The 15,356-nt window shown below is 43.0% G+C and overlaps 2 protein-coding genes across 7 annotated transcripts in view; both read right to left on the minus strand.

The window, feature by feature from the left end:
- TATDN2 (TatD DNase domain containing 2) overlaps positions 1-15,356 on the minus strand; it is a 159,346-nt gene that overhangs the window by 24,172 nt on the left and 119,818 nt on the right. The gene's annotated exons all lie outside the window — the stretch shown is intronic.
- IRAK2 (interleukin 1 receptor associated kinase 2) overlaps positions 1-15,356 on the minus strand; it is a 32,362-nt gene that overhangs the window by 12,814 nt on the left and 4,192 nt on the right. For all 6 annotated transcript variants that reach the window (XR_008329070.1, XM_053378098.1, XM_053378097.1 and 3 more), the window contains exons 2-7: positions 14,953-15,132; positions 6,152-6,259; positions 4,266-4,375; positions 3,522-3,716; positions 2,514-2,563; positions 989-1,103 (exon numbers count right to left, since the gene is read on the minus strand). Coding sequence is in view for 5 of the 6 variants with exons in the window: in XM_053378098.1 (XP_053234073.1) it covers positions 989-1,103; positions 2,514-2,563; positions 3,522-3,716; positions 4,266-4,375; positions 6,152-6,259; positions 14,953-15,132 (758 nt within the window). In the remaining variant the exon portion in view is untranslated. The remainder of the gene's footprint in view (positions 1-988; positions 1,104-2,513; positions 2,564-3,521; positions 3,717-4,265; positions 4,376-6,151; positions 6,260-14,952; positions 15,133-15,356) is intronic.

A 15,356-nucleotide genomic window follows, 5' to 3' on the forward strand; every position in this document is an offset into this window, starting at 1 on the left:
GCGCCACCCGCGTCCCTTGCCACCCGCGTCCATCTATATATATATATATATATATATATATATATATATATATATATGCATATAATTACATTTAAAGGAGTCTTAATTTAAAGTCCTAAAAATAAAGACCTACATTGGCTCCCAGTACATTTCTGAGCACAATTCAAAGTGTTGGTGCTGAACTTTAAAGCCCTAAATGGCCTCTACCCAGTATACCTGAAGGAGCATCTCCAGCCCCCTCGTTCCGCCCAGACACTGAGGTCCAGCACCGAGGGCCTTCTGGCGGTTTCCTCACTGTGAGAAGTGAGGTTACAGGGAACCAGGCAGAGGGCCTTCTCTGTAGTGGGGCCCGCCCTGTGGAACGCCCTCCCATCAGATGTCAAGGAAATAAACAACTGACTTTTAGAAGACATCTGAAGGCAGCCCTGTTTAGGGAAGTTTTTAATGTTTGATGTTTTATCGTGTTTTTAATATTCTGTTGGGAGCTGCTAGCGTGGCTGGGAAAACGTAGCCAGATGGGTGGGGTATAATAAATAAATAAATAAATTGCTGAAAAGGAGACAGTCCAACCTCCTATGGCTAGCACCTGGGACCACGGTGTTCTTGTTCTTGCCTTCATCTCTACAGCTACAGTGACTGGCAACTGACTGGCCACTGCAGCTGATTTCTTTCTAAAAGGAACAGGGAAGCAGAATAACTGGCCAGTGACTGTGGCCAAAGTGCCTTTCCTCACATCTGTGCAGCCAGGGCAACATTAGCATCGTACAAGGACAGTCATGTGGTGCCCTCTAGTTGTTGTAGTCCACAACTCCTATCAGCCCCAGTTGGCAAGACCAGCTGCCGGGGATCATGGGAGTTGTCCAGCAACATCTGGCGGGCACCATGTTGGCTATTCCTGGTATAGTACATTAGAGTATGTCAATTTTTAACACAGTATTTTTGTAGAACTGTGACACAGCATGCAACAGCATGCAAACTGGTTGCTTACCTGACACTGTAGTCTGTCCATCAACGATCCATTAGGCATGTAAGGGTATATCAGGCAGTGAAATCCACTTTCTACAGTAAAGCCTAACAACCGCAGAATGTTAGGATGGCAACTCCTAAAGGGTATTTGAACAGATATGTGAGAAAACGTAATGTACCAGAATTTAAGATGCCTACTTAAGAACATAAGAAGAGCCCAGCTGGACCTGAGCAAAACAGCACTCTCTGAACCTGCGATGCTCAGCAACTGTCATTCAGAGGCATACTGCAACAGTGGAGGTAAGTGGTGGGGGTAGATTTCCTGTTCTGCCTCAGGCGGCAAAATGGGTTATGCCAGCCCTTATCTTCACAGTTCGGTATGCAATCCTTTCGGTCAGTAGAGAGTACTAAGTCTTGGATGTTTCAGATGTTTCTCTTGCTCTACACACTGCCATGTGAGATTAGAACGGAAATATGCCTCAGGCTTATGCACCCCTCCACCTCAATTCATCACTACTGCTTCCTGCACGTGAAGTAAACTAGCCAGTCAAGGGCTTCTGCTCCAAATACTGAAATGACTTTCAAAGTCTAAAAATATGTGTATGTCGACAACCCTTCTGACATGCTTATATTTGCATTACAACTTTACTGCTATGTTAAAACTGAACTGAAGTGTTTAAGGCAGCACAGGGACTTATTTTTACATAAGTTTGATGGAGCTCCATCAAACTGTGTATACAAACACACATACCTACTTGACACTTTTCTACTGCATGCTACAGAGGGAACACAAAATTATTTCTTATAGTTACTAAGAGCTGGTATCTGTATTGAATCTGAAATTATTTTTACATATGAAGTGTGGACAAGGTGGCAGGCAGACAGATAGATATGGGATTTTAAAAACTGTTAACATTTTTACTGTGAGATCACTTGGAGATATTTCATGGGAAGTGTTTCATAAATGGAATCAAATAAATAAACAGTTGCATCTCAGTGTATTTGTTAGGGGTGTGCATCAGTTCGTGTACCCTGAATTACAGGAACAATCTGGGTGAGTCAGGGAAGGTTCTCATGCTTTCGAGCTGGATCTTGCTAGATCAGGGATTCCTTGAGCTATTGGCTGTCCAAAAAATGCACATCTGTTCCCCTTCCAAGCGGACTGGGGAAATGCCCAGAGCTTGAGTGCAGTGGACATCAAGGGGAAAATCTTTGATTCTGACAGACAAGTAGCTTTTAATCGCAGTTAATTATTTTCAAAGATTTTACAACAAGCAAAGCCGCATCAATGAATATTCAAAGACTGCGTAACAGCCTGGAATGTGTGCATTTGACTTACATACGAGAGAAATACTAAAACAGCCTCCACTTATTTACCATTCTCTGTCATGTAATGGTAAATTTTACATACACACACAAACATGCTGCAGGGGCTAAAAGATCCAATGCGTCCTAGAGCTCCTAGAGAGGCTCATTTGCATAATTCAAACACAAAGTAAACTGAAGCCATTTGAGCAGACACCATCAAGTTTTGTGTAGCTACATACCGGAAGCAGATCTGTACCTCTGTACGGAATAGTTTTTGTGTCTGATTTTGCTGTGAAGCATAAAAAGAGAATACATTTATTTCTTGCCCCAATAGTCAACTCAGTTTAAATGATGAATATATGTATATATTCTAATAAACCATATATCCACTGTCCGCTATCTTAAGCAGATAATTAAGCTTCAGTAGCACTAATCTGAGCCTAATATTAAAATGCTGAGGTGAGAATGGAGGTGATGCAGTTGGTATTTTAACTTTGATATCTTTTAATTTAATCAGTATACCAACCCCTTAGAAATCTGCTCCTTTGTGCATAATAATAATAATTTATTTATACCCCACCCATCTGGTTGTGTCCCAATGTATTCCAGGTCATTATTTCCAAACCTCAATAGGTGTCTGATCCGGGGGGAGGGGGGGACCCAGTGGCCTCAGGCATGGAGAGGAAGACTTTTCATGCCTGAGGCCCGAAGACAGGGAAGGATCAGGCAGTTAGCAGAGGAGCATCCCATCCCTCCAGATACACCCAGTTCACTGCCTTCTGCTGAGCCTTTGACACCTCCTTCTGACACTCAGGTGTGTGTCCTGTCCCCCACAAATATCTCAGGACTCCAGCTGCTTGCTGTGCTAACAGCTGTGCTTATCCCATGTATGGAAAAGAAAGTGTGTGGAGGGGAGCGTGTCGCTTGCTGGATTGACACCTTAGCATGTACTTAGCCATGAATTTAGCCTCACATGTATTTGCTTGCACTTCTAACCTGTCAGACTGGTTAGGGCCTGGACACTAAGCCATCCTCTCTGTGTGGTTAACACTGGGTTTAATTACACTGTACTTATTTTATTTCCATAGGATTTTCCAATTCTGTGCTTGTGGGGCTTCCACCAAATCAACAGAGGTCTTAAGAGGGGGAGAGGGGGAGTTCAAAGAATCCACTGTAAGAACACCTATTTCTAACCAGCTTTCCTAATTTTTGTTGAATTTATGGCTTAAATGAAGAAAGTCACCTACCTCTTTCAGTCTTTTAACCACGTATAAATTGTTGTCCCGGCAACCTTTGTAGGCAATGGCAAACATGCCTTCACTGATTCGGTTTTCCTCACTGAAGCCACTGGTGACAGCTTCCACTTCTTCTGGAGCCCACAAAAGGCTTGCAGTGAGGAGATTAGGTATAGCTTCCTGTTGAGGGATGGGAGAACTGCCAGGCTAGAGATTTCAGAGAGAGGAGACATAGCAGGGTTACTCCACTGAATACCACCAAGGGGATGCCACACCTGTCAAACAACAGATCCATTGCTACTTGACCCTGAAGGATATGAAACAGCATTTTTATGGGCAAATAGCACCTGGGGAGGGAGGGTGAATTTCAATGGGAAATCAGTGCTGTGCTCTGATCCACTTCAAGAGGACATTGAATCAAGGTGCCACATAGCTTCTTTTCTTTTAAGCAACAGTGGCTAGTTTAGTCATGCTTTTTAAAAGGAGTGAATAATATAACATGCAGTTTGGTCCTTGCTTATTCCTGACAAGTTACAAAAATATGTAAAATATTGGACACGATTTTTTAAAAAACAATTTATTTATATGTATAAATCTGCACCCAAACCAACAAGTTCAAATTCAAACAAGAACAAGGATTTTTGACTGAAAATTAGGAAGAACTTGGGTGCAAGCTGTTTTGATAGCAGAACTTTCAGCGGGGTCAACTGGATGATTTTTAAGGTTCCCTTCTAAATCTATGAATCTAACGTTTACCTTGACACTTGGCAATACTGGTGGATTTGAACGTAAAGAATGTGGAAGGTCCATAGAAGTTGGAGGTGGGGATAGAGGAAACAAATGTGCCTCTGGTTTTAGAGCAGGATCTGAAAGTGACAAAAATAGGTACTTTAAGAACAGGCTATTTGTGCAACCTTGAGGGCCCCACAAGAAATAGATTTGTTTTGTTCTGAACATCTGTGTCTACTAAAAAAAATCACAGGGTTAGAAGTCCTCCAGCATTTCACACCAGTTGTTCCAACAAAAGAACACGTTATCATGTTCTCTGCCACTCTGATCCTCTACATGTTTGCTTGGAAGTAATGTCCACAGAGTGAAATGGAACATTCTCTGCCATCAATGTGGTTACATATCATCTGACCATTTTGTAGCCTTTCAGACATACTGGTTAGCGGGGAAACCTTAAGGCACTAATTTGAAGTACAGTATTACAAACCACTTCATGGCTGCTTAGCTGTAGCGTTTATTTATATACTGCTTGACTATAGAAAACCACAGAGCGGTTTACAAAAAAGATATACCGTATTTTTCGCCCCATAGGGCGCACCGGCCCATAGGGCGCACCTAGTTTTTTGGGGGGGAAATAAAGGGGAAAAAAATCCCCCCCCAGCCCGAGCTTCCTCTGACCCCAGCCCCCAGAACAGGCTGCTCTCTGCAAGCCACGCTGAGCTTCCTGCTCAGCGCACCCGGGCTTCAGGATAGAGGCAGCTCTGCGCAAGCCGTGGGAGGGCTCCAATGGCTTGTGCAGAGCTACCCGAAGCCCGGGCGCGACTGCTCAGCGTGCCCGGGCTTCGGGATAGAGGCAGCTCTGCGCAAGCCATGGGAGGGCTCCCGCGGCTTGTGCAGAGCTACCCGAAGCCCGGCGCGACTGCTCAGCGCGCCCAGGCTTCGGGGTGCAGGCAGCTCTCCGCAAGCCGTGGGAGCCCGGTGGTGCACCGGTGCGCACCGACCCCTCTCACTCTCTAGGCTTCAGCGAAAGCCTGCATTCGCCCCATAGGACGCACACACATTTCCCCTTCATTTTTGGAGGGGGAAAAGTGCATCCTATAGGGCGAAAAATACGGTAGTCAATTACGAATGGCACAAAGCTGTTTAGAGCATTGTCTAGTCAAAAGTAAATTAAACACAGGGATGGCGAAACCTGTGATGCTCTACATGTTTTCGGACTACAAGCCCTGTCAACCCAAACCACTGACGCTGCTGATGAGAGATGGAGTCCAATAACATCTGGAGGGCCACCTGCTCCCCACTGCTTGTTTAAATGGCTAAGTCTCTCCGTAACTCACAAAAAGGTAAGGGCCTATTATTTTCCCAACGAGCACCCAAATATTAATTTCAGGAAATTTAAATATGCACGTGTCATTTGTTTGATGAATCATACAATAATTTTGCCATTTAAACTCAGGTACTGTGTGTAAGATGCAATGACCCTCCTTTGATGGAGGGAGAGGTTAGGTGCTACTATATTCAGGGATCTTGTACCTTCAACAGTCACATAGAAAAAAGAACTTTTGAGCCTTTCTCAGCTCTGCAACATCTGCTGAAATTCTCTTTTACACAACTATTAAATGACCAGGCTCAGTATTGCATCTGTAGAATTACTGCAGCACAGACAACTTTCTCACTTCCTCCAGCAAAATCAAAGGTTAAGTAAATAGTCAGCTGCCGAGAATACTCAGAACTTTCTTGAAACTTTAGGGCATGACACATTTGGGAATTAAGTCATTACACGCATGTGGTTAACACCAGTTGAGAACCACTTCCTTGTACAACTTCACCAAAGTTTGAAAACATTTTTTGTTTTGTTTTCATCCCTGTCTGTATTGTACCTGAATTTGGCAGTGCTGGCATTTCTGTCTCACCTGCTGTGGCCTTATTTTTGTTCCCAGTTGGATGCAGTGATGCATTTTCCTGTTGAGGGGTCTCTAAAGGAGTCCTTGCAGAATCAGTAGGTAACGAAAGTGAGTTCCCTGTGAAAGCAGCATCAAAACACACGCGGAGTGAATATACCACACAGAGTTAAAGTAGCAGGATATGGATCAGACTTACATAGAGAAATGGAAATGTGACTCAGGCTGTGTTTACGTTTTCAGTTCCTGTGCACTTGCACGTTTCCAGTGCTGTTTCTAATCCGTGTTCAAAAGTCATCCAAAATGCATATGCATCCTGTACTTCCTTTTTATTTTATAAAATACTACTGTATAATTAGTTTTTTCTCAAACCAGCTTGGAGTCCTTAAGTCAGGCTTCCTCAAGCTCGGCCCTCCAGATGTTTTGGGACTACAATTCCCATCATCCCTGACCACTGGTCCTGCTAGCTAGGGATCATGGGAATTGTAGGCCAAAACATCTGGAGGGCTGAGGTTGAGGAAGCCTGCTAAGTGGTTCCTACACATGGGGCGGCAGGGGAACACACAGAACTTGAGCTTTAAAGCGGTAATGTGAACATACCCTCAGGTGGGGTTCTCCACTCAACCCAGAATTAGTACCTCGGGTTAAGAACTTTGCTTCAGGATGAGAACAGAAATCGTGCTCTGGCGGCACAGCAGCAGCGGGAGGCCCCATTAGCTAAAGTGGTGCTTCAGGTTAAGAAAAGTTTCAGGTTAAGAACAGACCTCCAGAACAAATTAAGTTCTTGACCCAAGGTACCACTGTACATCCTGTACATTCCAGCAACAAAATGCTGTAATTTAAATGCAGATTCTTTTTAAGCACAACTGCTATTTTGGGAAAGACATTTGGATTCCCTGCAACGAACAGCAGCAGCAGCACATTTACTGCACAACAAACCATCTCATAAGGTGTTTTATGGCTGTGTCTAATGCTTTTATTGTTCTTTGCCAACTTTTAAATTATCTTTGTATTGTAGGTTATTGTTTCTCCAATTTGTCTGGGCTTTATTTTTAATGCAAGTTTCTTAGAAAAGCAGAGAAGAAGTAATTTACATCGATTTTTTTTTTTTGAGGGGAGAAACAGCTTGAAGATTCATTCGTTCCTCCTTCCCTCCCCGCAGCAACCAAAGACCACGCTGGAAGAAAACTGGTCACCTGCCCTTCTGCGCATACTTTGGAAATTTCAGAATTACATCATAAAATCAACAACTTAAAAAAATACTGCATGTCAGGAGAGAGGGAGAGAGTAAGAGAGAGAATGAGCAACAGAATGAGAATGAGAGAAAGAGAGGGAATGAGGGAAAATCACCATATATTGAATTCACTTAAATCCAGTAGAGATTTCTGACACTATCCTCAAGGCAAGGAAGCAATAAAAAGAGTCAAGCATAATTATCTATGATATGACAATGATCCAATGCACCTTGAAATCTTACACCTGTACCAATTAGTTAATGTTTGCTTTGGATGACTAAGTGTAATCCTATACATCAGAGGTAGGAAACCTTTCCCAACCTGAGGGCTGCTTTCCCTTCTGGACAACCTGGCAGGGGCTACATTCCAGTAGTGGTCAGGGCCTGAGGTAAGAAGCTTATGTATGTATATTTGATCAAATTAACATAGGTGTTGGGGTCGTTTTGATGTTGAGGGTCCACACTGGTAATTTTATTACCACTAATAGGAGGAAGGGCATAACTATTTATTCTTACACACACACACACACACAGCGGTACCTCGGGTTACATACGCTTCAGGTTACAGACGCTTCATGTTACAGACTCCGCTAACCCAAAAATTGTACCTCGGGTTAAGAACTTTGCTTCAGGATGAGAACAGAAATTGTGCTCCGGCGGCGGGGCGGCAGCAGGAGGCCCCATTAGCTAAAGTGGTGCTCCGGAACGAAATAAGTTCTTAACCCAAGGTACCACTGTATAGTCTTGTACAACCTGGTTCCCTCCAAATGTTCTGGACTATAACTCCCATAATCCTTGACCACTAATCATGCTGGCTGGCACATCTGGAGGACACCAGGTTGGAGAGGCTGATATAAAGGTGAACACACACACAGGTATTGCTTGTGCAATGTTTATGCAATCTCCCCCCCCCCCAAGCAGTCAAGATCTCACTCATTCAGCCTTTCTTCCCATCAGTATCACACTGGTTGGCCTAGGCATAAAGATTTTCCAACAAAACTGCTAACAGGAGGAAGAAGGCATTGTGATGAGTATGTGGGCGACAGACCTTTTAACCCCTGAATCCCCAGCAAACGTTCAAATATAAGCCAGGCTGCCTTACAGATGAAGTAATTGCCTAGCGAGATGGCCATTAACAAAGAGAAGGGTGATGAGCCATTAAGAAATGCATTAGCAAAGCTAAGACTATGTGCCAGCCAGCAAACAGGTGGAGCAGAACACAATGCCAGTTTCTAGGAGGGAGTTTCAGGATTGCATTTGGGGATGATGTAAACTGAAGGGGGGGGGGAGTTGTAGTTTGCAAGCGGTGGCAGGCTGGAGAAAGCGGGATTCAGAGCACAATGTAGGTTGACAGTTTGAATCCAAGGCTACAGCTATGGGAGAAACCAAACCTGCTTGAAATGCAATGCTTTGAACCCCTCCATTGTAGGCTCAGGTTGTAAATACAGTGGTACCTCAGGTTAAGTACTTAATTCGAACCTGAAACTGTTCTTAACCTGAAGCACCACTTTAGCTAATGGGGCCTCCTGCTGCCACCGGAGCCCAATTTCTGTTCTTATCCTGAAGCCAAGTTCTTAACCCGAGGTACTATTTCTGGGTTAGCGGAGTCTGTAACCTGAAGCTTATGTAACCCAAGGTACCACTGTATGTGTAAGTCTCTGCTGTGCCTCATTGTCCAAAAGGAAACTCAGACCTTGGTGGGTAAAGAGCGTCTGAAACTCCCTGGAATCCCACACTGCTATGGAGATTGGGGGTGGCATGTAACAGTATAGTATGCTGGTTTTGCCGCTTTCAAAAAAATCACGCATGAGCTCTGCTTTTCCTCCCTAGAAGTCTGCAGAGGTCCATAGCGGAAGTGCCTATGTTGAGTCAGTGGTGTAGCTGGCCGCTTGGGCCCCCGGGACAGGGGCGTGCCCCCCCCCAGCTATGCCTCTGTTGAGTTGCACTGTAAGTCTCACAGAGATAGGGATGGGGCAGGATCAAACACAGACCAAGGGCATTGGCAAAGCCTTACTTGGCCAAGTTGCTTACACAATTGATTTTTTGACTGAAGACTCAAAAAGACAGGAAAACAATCAAGAAAGAGAAATGTGAAATGAAGATCATAAACTGCAATTCTCATTAGAATTTACTTTTAATATATAATTTGTTATTTCGGATAAACACTGCCGAGCTTTTGTTTGCAGGATTGTGGTTTTATTATGAGTGATATTGATACGTGTTTATCACTGGTAGGGAGGGTTTGAGTTTTGTCTCAGTTTTATAGTTAGGAAAGATTCTCTGCTTTTCTCCTTTTTATTATGTTAACACAATGTGTGTCTGCTATGTTTAGGGAACCTTCACAAATTCATCTTAATTTTTTTTATACTAGGTCCTGCTGCCGCCAAATTGCAGCGCCAGGAACGAATGGCAATCACTTAAATTGTGAGGTTTGGTGTTGAGGGGAGTATCATGAACCGCTTATTTGTTCAGAGCATAATGAATTAGCTGTAAGGTTTCAAAATGAATGTTTAACCAGTTTACATACTTTTACATACAGCCGGGAACGATTTTGTATGGGAATTCCATTCCTGGCCCCTGCGTGCATCAGTGGAGAATGCATAAGCCCACCTTGCCCCCATTCTGCCCTGTTATAGTCAATTTAAAAATATTTTGAATATAATAATAATTTATAATAATTTATTATTTATACCCTACCCATCTGGCTGGGTTTCCCCAGCCACTCTGAGCAGCTCCCAACCTAAAATTAATAACACAATGCAACATTAAACATTAAAAACTTCCCTAAACAGGGCTGCCTTCAGATGTATTTTAAAAGTAAGATAGTTGCTTATTGCCTTGGCATCTGATGGGAGTGCATTACACAGGGCGTTCCTCATCATATAATGAAAAATAATGATTGCTGTTATATACGTAGGTGTGAGGAGTCCAGTTCCTTGCTTGATAACACAGTAAGCATAGGTAATTAAAAATGAATATTTATTGCAAAAACAAGCAGATAGCTCTGGATAGCTCTGGACGAAACCGCTGACATTATCACTCAAGATGTTCCTACAGAATATATGGAACCGTCGCCCCTTACGTCTCTTGTTTTGCTCACTGTTGAGCAGCCCTCCCATTCAACGACTTTTAGGAGAGATTGGATCAGCTCCAACCTCTTCCAGTTCTGACAGACTGCATTCATCTCTGTTCGCGCCTGTTTGAGCTTCCTGAGCGCTTTGGCTGTGTTCTAGCCTGCTCTCAGTCGTTGCCTTGGCAACTGGCATTCCAAGGTCCAGGAGAGTCTGCGCTGACCACTGTTCAGCCTGCGTCAAATCTAACCCTCTCTGTTCTGGAGCCGGCTGTAAAGTTCCACTAGGAGCTGGCTCATTCCTGACACCAGGCATTGTAGGCCGAAGCCAGATTGTATGCATGACATTGCAGACCTCTTGGGTCATGCATGAACCCGCCTACACTTCAATTGCCATGGACACTGTACTTTACAACATAAGCAAAAATGCGTACATCACTCTTTGCCGTTATTGTTGATGCTTTTTTAAAAAAACCGGACAATATTTTAATAAACTGGACTTTAACAGTATCTCTCCTGAAGCCAGAGGTTTAAGACTACTGAGGCACTTGCAATTATAAAAGATAATGAGGATCAGTACAACCCTGTGTTTGCTTTCAACATTTTCCTAATTAAGGTAAACATCAGGAGCACAAGGACTCAGCTGAACTGAGTTGATTCAATCCTTTCAGCTGGATCCAAATAAATTTCCCTTGAGGAAAGCAAAGAGGAACAGCAAATATAATTATTTGGCCGGTGTCTCCGATATTTTTGCAGAGGCCAGCTAGTCCCTCTGCTAAGGCCTTCTTTGTGTGCCCCAAGCAAACACAACAACACTTGTGCAGCTATTGACATCTTTAATGAAGTGCTGCATTCCTTGTAGTGAACTTTAAAAAATCTGGAGAAGAAAGAAGTCCCATGCTGCTGAAGGAATATGAAACCTCATTGAATAGATCCTCTCCACTATATGCCAAAAATGTTTAGAAATATAGATGCATGTAAAAAGCAGGAAAAGCAGGTTATTTTTCTCGAAGAGGTAAACTGGCATGCTTTATACGCTAGGATTACTCAGAAACACTGTTCACATTTTCTAGGAGTGAATCAGCGTGAATTGCAACAGATAATGGAATTCTTTTCTGTGCATCAGGGACGAGTGCGCACAGAGAGCAATTTGATTTGGAAAAGTAACTGGAACAATTAAATTTTCAGCGTGGGCTGTCACATCACTGCAATGGTCATACTGGTTGGCCTGTTTAAGGCCTGGGCAATAACGAGTTTCCATTTTTTTAAACGTCAGTTTAAAACTAAAAATAGTTGCAATTTAAATATGCAGTCTCATTTGCACCCTGGCACCTCAGAGTTAGCATGAACAATGAAGCTACTGTTAATGAAGCTTCTTATTTTGTACTCCTAGGTGGATTCCGCAAAAACAGTGGATCAAGACTGGCAGTGGGAAACCCAGTATGACCCACTAAGCCATTTTCATCAAACCACAATACTTGTTCCACACCCAACATCCAATAAGTTCCAGACTGTGCTTTGCCAAGGGATACTTGCTGTCACCTGGCACAGGCTGTGCTACAGAATTCCCCTTGGGGAATTCCAAAATGCAGCCAATCCCAGAAAACAGCAGAGCTGCAAGGGGAGCTTGAAGTCAGTGCCCGTTTTGGTGGGTGGGTGGGGCTCATCTACCTCTCAGCCACCTAATGTCACTAGGGTGTCAGGTGACCCACTCTAGCAAGCCATGCTAGGAAGGAGAATCCAAGTCCAGTCAAGTGGTAAGAGGCACGGAGGATTTGCAGAAGAGCTGAGGGAAGCACAAAAAAATGTATTTGTGAAAAACTTTGTTATGTGTTTTCATATTTTTGTATTGTAAAATGAATAATTTAATTTTTTTTAAAAAAAGGAAGGTAAGAGGCAGGGGGGAGCCAGATTTCAGCATCACACAGGGTGCCACTGAAATCTGAAACTGCCCTCCCCCTATAATCGATGTACATGTAATATTTTTCTGTCAGCCTGATGACACTCTTTTTTTTCTTCTTTCACCACCAGAAAGCAATGCTCTGCTGGCATGCTGCAAGTAAACTAATTGGGGGATTCTAGATTTTGCAACGAAGAACAGTAGCATAATAGGCAAGTCATGAGTCACCACCATCCATTCTTCCTCTAGCTGCTAGTGTCTCACATTAGCATTGAAGGCACACTGCCATATTGTCTAATCATGTTTTGCAACAATTTTGAACCCAGTGGATGACAGATTTTTTTAATGAAAAGACTGAAAACTTCCCAGCATGTTTCCTGTCTAATTTATGAAATTTATCACTATGGGCATTTCTACATGAACGCAATATTCTCCTAGTACAATGTGAGTGTGTGAGTGTGTGTGTGTGTGTGTGTGTGTGTGTGTGTGTAAAAGTGTAAAAGGAAATTTAAATCAGATGTACCCAATTTGCATCACTTTCAATGGCCACATTCACATTACTGTATTTTTCATTCAAAAAAGGACAGTGCAGAGGAATTCATATAGCCTATGATGAGCCCAAATGAAAATGGTGTTGACAGAAAATGAGTTAAAGCAAAAGCTGGTCTAAAATATTATTTTATTTTCTGTGGTTAGCATGGCAATGCAGCCCTCTTCTTTCCCCTTTCAAAGAAGGGCTACTTCCCCTTCTTAACCAATGTGCAGGTGTGAAAGCAGTGAAGGGGGGATGTATATCAGTAAACCATATTTCTATGTACACAAAAAAAAATGTATTCAGCATTCACTGAAATACAGATACTTTAATTGTGAAGGGGCTGCACACACCTCTGTGTGTGTGGCAGGGGGAGTTCCACAACGTAAGGTTTCCACAGAGAGGGCTCATAGTCTGACTCTGGCTTAGCTTCACAGGAACTGTGGTTAGTTTAAAATCACATTTGGAAGTGTACACTCTCCTCTGGTGTACAAAAGAGGAGTGGGGAGGGAGGCAGCCTGAAGCTTTCTGCGGTTCATGCTCATAATGGAAAACCACAGTTCCTGTTACATCTGAACCCAACTCTGGTGTCTATACAGACATATCTAGAAACAATGGTTCTTGTACCCTGGTATTTTTTCCTGCTTTTTCATACTATAAAGAGCCCAGGGGAGCCAGCAGTAAAACAACAAATTACAATATAATGAAAACAAACGTATCAACAAACAGAAAAAAATAACAGATAAAGAACAGCAACCAACTTAACTAAAACTGCCAACCAACAACAGGGGAAAGCAATCAACCTCACAAACCAAAGGTCGGCCTAAAGAAAACAATATTTGTCATCAGGTAAGAGGGGCTATAAAAGGCCATGCTAGGAAGGTATAAATAATAAACAAAATGCAATACAGCAAAAAACATTGCAGTGTATCCTCAATCCCCAACAGAACTGTGACTGTTCAGGATTCAAGGCAGCTACATATTCTTCAAGGATACCATACAAACTACAATCAACCCAATTCATTTTCCGCTTCCAAGCCTTCCATTTTGCTTTTCCAACTAAAACGTAACATTCCACAGACCACTGAGCATGCTCAGACTTCACAGGGCTGGGGGGTTTTTTGGAGTGCATGCCCCATTTTGGATTTTTTTTTTTTAATGTTTCATACTTTGGCATATCATGAGCTTTACATAAGCATACAAACATCTTCCACTTGTTTCTCAGTCATCTGGTTTTAGCTCCAAACCTGTCGACACATAACCTCCCGAGTTTGCTATTAGAAAGAAGCAGTGAAACCCCTAACAAAATATTGCTTGGATTTTTATATCTGGCAACTGGTATTCAGAAGCATTACTGTCTCCAACCATCAAGGCTAGTAGCCTTTCACAGCCATCTCCATTAATTTTTCTAATCTTCTAAAGCCATCTAGGTAGTTGGCCATCACTGCACCATAGGGGAACAAGTTCAAAAGTTTAACTATACAATGGTACCTCGGGTTAAGTACTTAATTCGTTCCGGAGGTCCGTTCTTAACCTGAAACTGTTCTTAATCTGAAGCACCACTTTAGCTAATGGGGCCTCCTGCTGCTGCTGCGCTGCAGGAGCACGATTTCTGTTCTCATCCTGAAGCAAAGTTCTTAACCCGAGGTAATATTTCTGGATTAGCGGAGTCTGTAACCTGAAGTGTATGTAACATGAAGCGTATGTAACCCGAGGTACCACTGTACACTGCGTGAATAAGTACTGACTTTCATCTGTCTTGATTCTTCCAACATTCAGCTTCACTCATTTCCCGCTCCTTCCCCCTCCCCTTTCCTTTGCATGGCCTCAAGCATATGTACATTTCCTGTTTTCTGTTTGTAGTCCCCTAGTTCTTTGCTTTCAGGGTTCACCTAAGCAGGCTCCCTTTTTGCTTAGTGACCCAATTCTGGCTGCAAAACCAGCAGCCCCTGCTGGAACGGAGTTCAGCTCTAGAAGGAACGACAATGGCAACGGGAGTTGACGAACAAGCTTTTCACTAAATTGTTATAAGCAACTACTGCTAGGTAGTTCCGGAGAAAGAAGTCCAGCTACTCACAGTTTGCAATTACTTGTGCTGCCCGATAGAGCTGAAGTTCCTGCAGAAGTTCAAACAACTGCTGGACGGTTGCGAGTCTCACTCCCCACCACCACATCAGCTCTCTCGTTATACTGATTCCTGCCTTCTCCATGCACTTGATTTTCCTCAGCTCGGTCTGGTCAGTTATCACATGGGATGCTAAAAGAAAACCAGGCAGATTTGGTTCAGAAGTAAAATCCAAGGCATCACAAGTGTAGTTTAAGGAGAAACACACATTCCTTTTTGTATGAATTTGGCACCCATTTTTTTCTTTTCTTCTGTAATTAGGGCAGGGTTGCCATATGTCCAACAATTTTTCTGTCTGGATTTTCACTGTTTGAAATATGGCAACCCTAAATTTGAGAGATATTTGTACACGTGCC

This window comes from Podarcis raffonei, chromosome 2 (genome assembly GCF_027172205.1).
Source record: "Podarcis raffonei isolate rPodRaf1 chromosome 2, rPodRaf1.pri, whole genome shotgun sequence".
NCBI classification, from domain to species: Eukaryota; Metazoa; Chordata; class Lepidosauria; order Squamata; family Lacertidae; genus Podarcis; species Podarcis raffonei.